General features: G+C 34.0%; 1 protein-coding gene across 2 annotated transcripts in view; it reads right to left on the reverse strand.

The window, feature by feature from the left end:
* Positions 1-8,414: 8,414 nt before the first annotated feature.
* Positions 8,415-12,471, reverse strand: part of TUBGCP3_1 (Gamma-tubulin complex component 3) — a 38,268-nt gene continuing 34,211 nt past the window's right edge. Inside the window, exons 16-17 of one of the 2 annotated variants that reach the window (XM_051215150.1) lie at positions 11,401-11,541; positions 8,415-9,393 (exon numbers count right to left, since the gene is read on the reverse strand). In XM_051215150.1, coding sequence (XP_051068334.1) covers positions 8,911-9,393; positions 11,401-11,541 — 624 coding nt within the window. In that variant the 3' untranslated portion in view covers positions 8,415-8,910. The remainder of the gene's footprint in view (positions 9,394-11,400; positions 11,542-12,471) is intronic. The other variant, XM_035729639.2, reaches the window with a different exon arrangement.

Raw genomic sequence — 12,471 nt, forward strand, 5'->3', positions numbered from 1 at the left:
AGACGGTTACTTCATTTAAATATAGTAATAAGATTATCTAATTTATAGATCATTTTGACTATGTATTGTGATCAACTGGAATATTATTTTGAATGTCCAACAACACTTTTAGACATTTTTGATTGAGACCACAACCCCTATACTAGTAACTAGCTTCGTGAGGGGATTCTCCGAGTTCTAGTGAGCACATGTGACCAGTGGAGCTAATCCATGTCGGGTGGAGACAGGTATCTACCTCAGTACAATGGAAGTTGGTCGCGTAATTTCGTGGATTGTTTGATGTTAGACACTATCATCATTGGATGCCAGCTCAGTGGTCCAGTAGGTTAAACGTTCGCGCGCGGGATTGAAGGCTCTGGGTTCGAATCCCGCCAGTGGGATCGTGGATGCACACTGCTGAGGAGTTCCACAATAGGACGAAACGGCCGTCCAGTGCTTCCAGGTTTCCAAAGGTGGTGGTCTAACATCAATCGGTTCATGATCTCAATCAGAAACTTAATAATCCCCACAACCCCTATACTAGTAACTTTTAGACATGTTTAGCTTCAGTGGATTTAACTTTTCAACAATAATACACACTTGTAACTTCTGAAGAGATTGGATCCTATAACTTATAGATGTTTTAATGAACGTTAATAGCATTAAACCTAACAATTTAGAATTCAGTGTTTTATGTTCGCAATTTCGCCTAATTCATCGTTTAATACTAACATTATTCTATACATCATTAAGAAGTGACTCTGACCTCCACTGATTTAGTTAAATCTATTGTTGTTATATCTAGAAGGTTGTTCTTGACATACCGCGTATAACGCGAGCACTAGAACGCCAGAACCCTTCCAGGTCGCAATGAGAAGACAAAAGACTAATTAAAGGAATAATATTCCCAGATAGTGTCAATTGTAGTACAAAATTGTCAGGTATTTATAGTTTTTAGTAAGAACAAAATCATCATTACAGTTCACCAGTCAGCATACAGGGGGTTATTAGCATTATCTAATCGGGAAGCTACACGTAGGAATTCTAGAACATTCTTCCGAAAGGTGATTTGATGGAATATCTTCGGCTCCTTCTGAGCCTCCTACAACTTCCTCGAGTTCACCCGTGGTCCGTCGTCACAACTGTTAACACGAATTCCAACATAAATATTGGGAAATTTACCTCAGCTTCCACTAGCGAGTTTATGATTCTTATTATCAATGAAGATGGCTTTCAATTCCACTTGAAATCTTTTTTTTTATTGAAAATCGATGTAGACTGAAGTAACTTTAAAAGTAAACAGGATGTATTGCACTACTGTTTTCCTCCTAGTTTCTTATACGATATTTTCAATGTGTAATACACAAAACAGTATAGCAAAATGAGATGAAAAAGTTCGAAAATGCATCCACATCATTGGTTTGTAATCAGAATTTTCCGATTATCCTTGATGCACTATTCATATCCATTTACTCCATTCAAGTTCCAGATGTCCGCTTTTCAACCCTTCACAAAACACTTCCTTTGACGTGAAGGCGGTGATCTGGGTTTCTTTTCTAGAGGCTATAAACGTAGGACTGTATCAGATGTTAAACAAACTTTCCTCAGCGTCAGGCACACTAGGATGAATTACACAGCTTTTCTTATCTATAGTATGTGTTTAACCTTATTCTAGAAGCTTAAAAATATCAGGTGAAAATACACTAACACTGAATGAAAGTTACATTTGTATCTCCGTTGATTATATTCCATTACAAACAATCAATAAATCGAAACAGACCAAGCGAAAGTCAAATGAATTGTATTTAATTAAGACATATACCAGGGACGACAACAATCGATTTGTATGTTTTATTATTAATATGTGTTAAGTACTTGATCTTGAAATATTCAATGAATGAGAATGTAATGTACATCGATTATAGTCTAACACCTTCGACGAAACTTGTATCAAACTTGAAATTGGTGAGCTATATCAGTTAAAACTTTTGGGAACCCGTCTTAAAGTTAGTCACCCACAAACTTAATTTTCAGTGATTCTTCGGTTAATGCTGATCCGGAAACGGATTGTTTCCGTTTCACTATTTAAGCTTGTGTTATCTTAGAATAAAATAACCTATTATTTTCTTTGGTTTACTTGTTTTGGGTCCCATGTGATCGGGCAGTAAAGATAAGAAAGCAATTTTTTACTTCTCTCTCTAATCACATTGTTGATTAGTTCACCTATGCTGCCAGTAGCATCTGTATTCTATTTACCAATTATTGACACACCGATCAATGAACAATAACGAAGACGTTTACCCTTACCGGTCCCCGAGCTCCGTTGACGAATCAGAGGGTAGATCAGTTCTCGATTACATTCAATTCGATTATTACTTAAAACTCATACAACAAATTCCTTGGAATTTCTGACCACACAACAACATCAGAAATTTATAATATGCACTAAAGGTAGTCATAAGTGACACATGAATAATTAACTAATAATAAATTTGGAACATTAAGATATGACAAAGATTTATCGATCAAACGAAAGCTTAGGAATATGAGAATATAGAAATGCAACAGTCCAAATACTCAATTCCACGATGAAAATATAAATAGTAATCCTTCATATGATGGTCTCAGACGTCACCGTTTGCCCCATTATTATCACTACTCTAATCTGTAATATCATTGTGATTGAAATGGAGCGAACAGGAAGAAAATCAGAGAGCAATTGAAAAGACAACAGCATTAGAGGAACAATCGAGTATGTAAAGGACAACTCAAGAAGATGTGCAAATGATGCATTTAATGTATGATTTTCATATTTACTAAGTCACTGTGTGGTTTTGCATTAAACAATAAATTGGTTTTCATCACCTGAGTTTTCGTTTACTACGTTGCTTTTGTACTGTCGCTTGTGCCCCAAGTATAGATTCACATCTGCCAAAATATACACACTTTTCGGACCATTATCACGGCCAAAAGTAATACCTTCATGACGTTTCAAATGATCGGGTTTGATTTTTTTTGTTGGTTTGGTCTCTTTAGATTAATTGATTTCTTTCATTAGTGTTGTATTGATGAAGAAGGAAACTAGGAAATTATCAAAATAAGGCTAGTATATACATTGGTTGATCTGTAAGTCATAGCCGATGAGTGATATCAGTGGATTCGATCTCGATTCACTCGGTTTTACAGCAAGCGACGTAATTGATGAATTGTTTCGAAAGAGGCTGATAAGGTTTTCTCCCTATTACTTCCAATCACCTTACATCAACTTTAGCGTATTTCAACATAGTCTATAAAAAACAATAATATGGAGGTATAGTAACACTAATATGGAGGACCTGCTAATCGATACTGTGTGGCTAAGCTGTAACCTGTGTTCAATTAAGAAAACCGGTTATTCAATGATGATGCCAGATTAAGGTCATGTTGTATATCACCAATGGATTGAAAACGAAAATAATGAGGCATTCAGTTGTACATCATTGCTTTAGTAGTATTGTGCTCATTACTGATATCAAATGTTTCGGTCTCCATTTCATATTAGTTTTAAGGTGAAGATTTTGTTAGTGAGTAAATAATGGATAAAGGTGAAACTTATGGAACTATTCTTAGAAATATTTTTTATCTATTCTTATTGTACATGTATTAAATATTTTAGTATACGCTTTTTCTAATTGTAAGCTTTCGTACATATTTTAACGCTAATAAAGTACCGTTAACTATCTATGCACGTATTATACTGTTTTGTATCACAAATCAAATGAATATGAATAGGTCATGGTTTCCTGCTGGTGGTGAGCTGTGGCCTTGCAAGTTATGCATGTCATACGAGTTTTGATTTAGAATAATACAGAAATAACAGGAAATAAATCGAATTACAATATTCATTTCTGACTGGTTCGTAGAAGAATCTGCGTGAACTAATCAGCACTAAGATATCCAGAGGTTGATGGTCGTCAGTTAAGCTAGGGTTATCAGTATTATTAGCGTCAATAATTAAATGATCCTATAAATGGGCATATAGAAGCTGAATTCATGACAAATAGAATGTGTGTTAAATTTTCGTTTGATTCGATACTAATTATGGTAGTATTTTAACTATTTATTTTATTCATTAGTGTATCGTTATGTCCAACGAACCTCAGATGTGTAAACATTTACTGTTAATTCCAGTAATAACTCTGTGTGTATCTATTACAGTTCACAAACATCTTATAATATATCTCCCTGATTAAGTTATATAATGCAGAAATAACCGTCTACAGACCACATATTTATTTGTGACTATTAAATATTTAAATGGTATAATATCATCAAAGGCTGTTACACCGAAGTCGATTAACAGGAAGTAATGAATAACGGAGGCACTGCTGAAAACTATTCTTTATTACACTGTTTCTAAATTGAGATGGTTTAGATTTCCAGCTCAAGAAAATAGTTTTGCTGGAGTTACATTTTTTGAAGTAGATGGTGAATTCATGAAGTTTTCTCCCTAGACACCATCATCAGTAGCCCAATTCAGGTTTGTTCATATGAAAATGTTAGGATTATGGAGATACGAAGTACAAAATCTGAGAGAATCTTTTATACTTGACACTCGGGCAAATAAACAATCACTAAACACACCGAGAGCGATTCAATTTACCGTCCAATTAGAAAAGTTGTAAACAACCATAGGGTAGAAAGTAGGGTGGAGTGGGAGGGCAATCAAAATGAATACTCAGACAACGACATAACAAGTATCAACAGTAATTAATTTAATTCAAAACGAGAGAACGAACTGTCAGTCATATAAGAGAAATTCGAATAGCTCACTTCTATATGAAGTGTGTGCTGATGATACTGTCTACAAAGACAATGAAAGCTATACGACTAAACTGACTAGATCAGGGAACAAATGTCCATCTAAATTTTTCTATATTATTAGCCATCGAAGTTGACTTCTCGTATTCTGAATTAATCAGATCATAATTAGTTATATTCATAGGACAGGTTTAGCATACACTAACCAGCGAATAGGCGGAAAATGCTAATGCCCACTATTCAACACCGAAATACTATTAGGTTCTAATTAACACTGAACACCCTGATCACATGGAATGACCTATTACCTACATATTAAATGAAGAACTAGATGTACAACTTAAAAGATTGCTATTTAAAGTAAAAGGGTACTGTTTGTCTATTCAATTAACACCATTATGGGGTTATGGAGAATGTTGAACCTTATTGAAAAGACGAGCATACGCTAGAAAACTACTGAAAACACTAGACATCTATTTCGTTTTTGTAATGAACTCCTCGGCAGTGTGTATTCATTACCCCGTTACCAGGGATTAAACCCATGACGTTTTGTCTCACACATGAACGCTTAACTTCAGGACTAGTAGACCATAATCCAATGGTGTAAAGGTCTAAGTCCAACCAATCCACGATATTGAACGGTTAACTTCCACTGTCTTCAATGAGTACCTTCCTCATACTCTACATAGTTGAACTCCACTGGTCACGGCTACTCATCAAAACATCTGAAATTTCTACTCAGAGCTACTCACCAATCAAAACAGTAGTATCAAGGTTAAGAGTTCGCACGCGAGACCATAAAGTAAGTTCGATTCCTGACAGCATAGTCATGGATGCGCAATTCTGAATGAGTCCCTTACAAGAGTGAACCAATTGTTTAGTACTTCCAGGTTTTCATTAGTTGTCTGATTTAGATCGGTTAGTGTTCTGAATTATATTAAATTATCTTCGAAATCATTAACATATATGAATTAAAAAAACAAACCAAGTATTACCTTTCGACAAAAGCACAAACACGTGACGAGATATAAATCGATATTCCAGATTCTACAGTTTGATAAATAATCGATCACAACACCCTTTAGTTTTAAAATCATACCACTCATCATTAATTTTGTATAACTAATATATTGTACTAATCTGCTTTTTTACGATCATATTCTTTTTTTTCGCAAATTATCCATACCTTATTACGAAACTTAATTTTGTAATCCAAGAAGATCACTTTTTATGTGATAATACTTATTATTAATAAATAGTATGAGTTATACTTTCAATCACGTCTTAGATAGTAAGGCATCTTAATGTGCTGTTTTGACCTTGTCACGTTGTTTTCATGTTTAATTACTTTATACGGTGTATTCTATATAGATGCTTTGTTTACAACGACTAATAAGTCTATTTTTAAAAACATTTGCTATTTGTTAGAATATATACTTAGTATAGAGTTATGTGTTATTCTACTGTCCATTTCATATTTTGCATCGCTCCTGTGAAAAACACTAAATCATAAGTAAAATAATCTGTGATGGTGAATGTAATCTAACCTTAAAAAAAACCCAGCTGCTGAATGCCGACTTGCCAGCAGCAATTCCTTCAGGTCAAAGGTGGCTAGCATTGATTATTCAATCGGCATTGTGGAACTAGCTTGCGTAACAGTTGACTTGTGCTTATTTAATGTGTTCTCTTAAATAAATCAAGAACACATGGTAGATTGGATACCTAGTTAAAATGAACTAGGCCAAATAGTTATTGTAAAATTTAGTGTTGATAAAAGAATATGTACGTTGAGTATTTACACGTCCCAGGTAAATCTAGCGGATTACATAGTGACTAATTTATATCTCACTTGTACAACTTCTCATCATGAAACATTTTCTAAGATTAATGACATTTAAACTCTAAGGCCATGAAACGAGAACTATTTACGGTGTACAGTTTATACATCAACGTCTTTATTGCGTTAGAGATGTTTAAATTTTCTTCAAAACTATTCCCTTACTAACATTCTTTAGGTTTAAATTTCCTTTTTTCTCGCTCAAAAATTTAGCATGGATCAGATTACTTTTTCTTTGTTGAATATTTTTCTATTCTTGTGCATTATTACTAACGTAAAATGTTTTACACACAATTCATGCATATTTGAATCAATCTACTTTGGCTTCTCTAAATAAATCTTCTGAATGGAAATTTGTCTTTTGGATTAACCAGGATTATGAAAACAATAAGTGGCTTTCATATTTAGTATATAGTAATACAAGTTAGCAGAATTTACATTGTATTATTATACAATGACGAAAGATGACAGTTTTGATATCGCGAAAATTGTACAGATAAAATCTCGACAGAAATTGTGTTTAGCTGAAGTAACGTTACTAAACCGATCATTATTTGTTACATGTTTGTACTGGTCTAATGTAAACATTTAGTTGTTATTATATATTAATTCACTCGGTAACGTAAAGAATTCACTATTTAATATGGGATACACAATATCATAATTTTTTAATGAGACCAATGTAACCAATAACACAACATATCAAACCTTCAATCAATAATAACTTCCATGAACCCAATTTTAACTAGTTCAAGAGTACAGAGAAGGTTAGACTCATAGCTTATTATGATAGTGATTAACTACTACTCCAATTGTAAATGCAACACACTAGAACATCGTAAAGCAAGCCTCAACGTAGAATCTTCAATTTTAAAAGAAAAGATACAGACCAAAAAACACATAGCATCAGGAACTGGAAGTAGATATCAAAAGAATAATTAGTTACATGGCAACAATTAAAAAAGAGAGTTCAGGACAAAGTTGTTTAGAGAATTTTAGTCAGCAACCTATACCCCATGTTAATAAGTAACAGTCATTAGTAGATAATAATTAACTTTTTAAAAATTATCACCAAAAACAATCGAACAAAACACAAACACATTACATTTTAAAAACAAACATACATTATTCAAACCACAAACAGCTTAACAATTAAAAATTACAACCTAATAAGACATTTCAATTATAGTCTAATAATATGAAGATATATTTTTGTTGGAGTGTTCCAGGAAATTTCTTGCAAATGACAAGCAAGGATCAGGAAACACTAAAAAGCATTCCATCCAATCAGCGTCCACTTGAAGTTTTAGACAAAATCATCAAGGAAGTGAAACGTCACATGTAGAGGTTCTGATTGGTTGATTGCTATACTGCTACTATGTTTAGTAGCATTCCAGAATCGTCGAGCAACCCAAGGACATTTAGAAATATTATAAAAACCCTATATTTTCTATGTTAAAATGAACTTAGGAGTAAAGTACTTCTCGCATACTTTGAGTCTTCTCTCTCGTTGTTCAGGTCGCTGTATAGTTCTAGCTTGGGAGTTGCAGAATAGCTTAGGAAACGAATATAGCGTTCAATTTGCAAGAATTATCAATTTTATTCATTATTAATTTTAACGGATAGAATTATTTTAACGAACATCTAATATGACGGAAAGAATTCAAAACAAAACCAATTATGTAAGACAATAAAACCATTGGAAATGAATAAAAATCGGTTGCCCCCTTTTTTTTTTCTTTTTTCGTTGTTGTTGACTAACTACACGTAATATCTAACTGATAATGAAGCGGTACTCTATGACTTTAATTATTTATTTTAAAATAATACTTGTTAATTGACATAATTAGTCAAACAAATATTTAAATAAATTAAATAAAGACATAGAGAACAACCATCTATATTGGATGGAATTATTGAGAAGGACAAAAGAAGAAAGAGATGCAAATATTGATCTACACGAACAAACAATTATACACATATAGGGGGAAACATGTATATACATATAGATATATACATATGTATGGAATTGTAAAATAAAACTATTATGGTAACAATGAGCAAATATATATCATTAACATCAATGATATATTTTGTTAGGTTTGAGCAAGTTCATAAAGAGGAGGAAAATGGAAATAAGGATAGAATAAAAATGTAGTTACATTACATAATAATAATAATAATAATAATAATAATAATAATAATAATAATAATAATAATAATAAACAATAGGAATAGTAAATGGCTCAGATCTACATAGTTTTGTTTTTCTTGTTCAATTATCTTTTTTTTGTCTATTTCGGATGTAAAGTGAATTCTCTATATTCATCAGATGCACTGGAATTTTTTCTACATTCTAAATCACTTAAATGTGATACACCGGATTCTGTTTGTTTTGAACCAATTGTTAATGATGATGATGGTGAACTTGGTGTTACAGAACCAGAATATGGTAATGCACTTTTTAAGATGATTATATTACTGTATTTAGTCTTGTTTTGTTCTTCGTGTTGTGATGTAGGTTGAGTTGATGACGACGGCAGAGGCGGTGGTGTTGATGAAAGTGATTGTATGCGTTGTTGTTGATGATGTGTTGATTGATATTTTTGATGATGTATCAGTGAAGGATAACCGGATGTTATTGATCCACTAGTGGTACAAGATGAACCAGGTGTTGAAGTACAATAATGTCCATTGAAATTTATATGTTCTGCTAATAAACGTAAACTAGGATCTGTATGATTTGACAACATATCGATGAACTTGATAAGATTAGCCTGAAAAACAAAGGAAATATATAAAAATTCCTTAATAGAGAAGTAAGACAGGTGACTATGGACACAATTAACATAAATGTATTAATTGAAAACACAGATTATCACTATAACAACATAAACTAAAATATAACTCAATTGGAAAGTTATAAGTACTGGCATATGTAAGTCGTTATTGACTAAACAGAGCTTGGAAAATAAGAACGTTAGCCTAAGTCGCCCTACCATATTAGCACAACGAGAGGAAATTAACAGGATGAATGGTGGATAAATCGAAACAACGTAGTAGGAATGATAATAATTAGATTCTTCGATATGTATAACGAGAATAAATCACATTGTTCAATTCAACTCCATTGTCTCACTACACTATCAAGATTTATAAAGAAAACTAACGGACAATGTAAAAGACTGAGGACATTATGAGTCTGGTTCAAAAGACAGAAAGAAAACGTGTACACGAACAATTAGGACAAGTTTAGATGTAGAGTAAGTCAATGAGTAAATGCATCTGTGCCATTGTGACTGATTTCGAATTATGTCATCCATCGTCTCCAACCACTGGGTCCGGTCATCGTGTGAACTCTAACCAAGTAGCTTAAATCTATCAACATAGCTCAAACCAACAGTCACTGACTTAATAGACTTATACTATATCGTCATCTGATAGCGTTTAGACATCTTTCAACCTCTTCTACATCACTAAACGTCACCTCATAATTAGACATACTTATATATGAATAGTGAGATAGAAGCGTGGGAAGAAATAGACAAGGATCAAAGAAATCAAGTATTGGTAAGAATAATTTAAAAGATGTCCGACAGTTGTTGCTACCTTGATGTGGTGGTCGGGCTTGGCTATCGTGATGAAGCAACCGAGCTATACTGGCTGGAACAACCGTTCCTCAAGGTCCTACCATGTCAGACAGGTCGGTTGAAGAGCGGTAAGACGAAAAGCAACAAACTCAAGGTCCGAAGGCGAAGTCGTACTGCTGACTGTAGAGAGGTGTGACAGCAGTAAGGTGTTTCCTTCAGACAACCAGCATGACAGCGATGCTGCCTTCCCACAAGGAGGGGTGGGGTTAGAAAAGGTCGACCCTAAAAATGTCACACCTCACCTTACCTCACGGATTTCCGTCTCCGGCGGTAAGGCCCTTTGAAGAACAGAGCTAGCACGTCAAAAACCTCCCACGAAAAGGCCGTGCGCGACCGGCCTCAAGCAGTTGTCCCTTGGGCACTGCGGTCACGCTCTCAGGTCACTGAGACCACCTCTAATCCAATTTCCTTTTCAGGTACCTCCAGAAGAACCCTTCCTCGGTGTGGGCAACCGGGAAGTGATAACCGCCCTCATACCTCTAACAGCACTCGAGACCACTGACTGAATTTAAAAGATGCAAACATGAAGTATGTGAAGGTAGAGTATGAAATGGCATTGGAAATTGGTAGGATAATAAAACAAAAACCGAACGGACTAATGTTCTACTAATACCGATATATATATATTCAATCATAAGTTAAGATTAGCATGTGAACCCACACACCAGAGGGACTGTTTATTCCAACATAAACAGTCAACGAATCAAAAAGACGGATACCACCTTTGATGTGTTTGTCTCTGGCTTTTTCCTAACCAGCTATTAGTGACTAGACAATCTTAACCAACTCAGTGGATGGGAAAACTTTTTACTCGTAAGACTCATTCGATATATGTAGTTTTAAAATAACTCTAGAAAACACCAGAAAAATCAACGTGTAATAAGACGAATTAGCCAATGATGGAAGAGTTAAAGTTGTGCAGCGTAATATACATATACAGATTAAAGGCGAGTAAAAGTGTGTATTTAAATTCAAAAATCTTAAAATAACCGTAACGTTTTGGATATCTTTGCAAAAAAAATGTTTGATACATTTTTGGTGCTTTATTATGTTTGTGAAGTCAGAACATTGTGGTATGTATGATTCATAAGGACTATCTAGTAAAATAAGACTTGAATAAATTGTTAGACTTACACGATATGCAGCAGCTTGAATACGAATTCGAGCTTGTAAATGAGCAAGTTTACTATCGACAAACTCTTTACGTCTAAATGACTCTTGTTCTTCTCGTAATCGATCAGTACCCCAATGACCAGTCCGTTCAGCACGTTGTACCTATTTTTGATTGTTGAATAATGATAGAATATTTATAAAAATAAATATAATATCTATTGTTATCATTACTTAAATGTATAATTAATAAGTTGAAGGTTTTCGTATGAATTTGAGTTAACATTTCAATTAAATTCACTTAGTGAATAAATGAAGAGTGGACAGTACAAAACAGTTTGCCGTTTCGTTTACCGTCAGTCATCCTCAACGTAGGATTTGGCATGAATGTGTAATGCAGTCCAGGCAGTCAAACCTTACATCAGCATATAGAGAGAGAGTTCACAAGATGAGAGCCACAAAGAAGAAATCAATATGGATTGGAATGAATATCTAATTATGGGATAACACACCAACTTATCATTCATAGGAACTATATAAAAAAGATCAAAGCAAGCAAATGTGCACTATGTTACGCAACATCTAAAACCGATGAGTTCGATTATTGCAAGAGTGTCCACCTAAAGAAATCGCTGAGACACGAAACTTATAATTTCGTGGATTGAAGTTATGTCTTGATCATCCCGCTTCTAACTGTTGTCCAAACTGTCTATTCTTTCTATGTTAGTCAACAATCCACATACTATCAGTCGATGAAATTTTATAGCCTTTTGACCTAGTACCCGATGTTTCATTTCAGAATTGTTCATTCGGTTGTTCAACTGTGAACAAATAGTGCATTCAAAAAACATATTGTCAAATCTCTTAGGAACTAATAAATCATCCAATATTTTATGATTGAGGTGATCTCAAGTGTCGTTAGAGGTGTGAGGGCGATTGCAACACCCCAGTTACCTAGACAGCGGGAAGATATTTCTTGTTGAGGGACATGAAAAGAAAACTAGGTTTAGGGTGGTCTCCTCAAACAGGAAGAATGACCGCAGTGATCAGTCGTTTGATCCCAGTAATATGAAGTCTTTTTGAGTAATTTTCGAT

Source organism: Schistosoma haematobium, chromosome 2 (genome assembly GCF_000699445.3).
Source record: "Schistosoma haematobium chromosome 2, whole genome shotgun sequence".
NCBI lineage: Eukaryota > Metazoa > Platyhelminthes > Trematoda > Strigeidida > Schistosomatidae > Schistosoma > Schistosoma haematobium.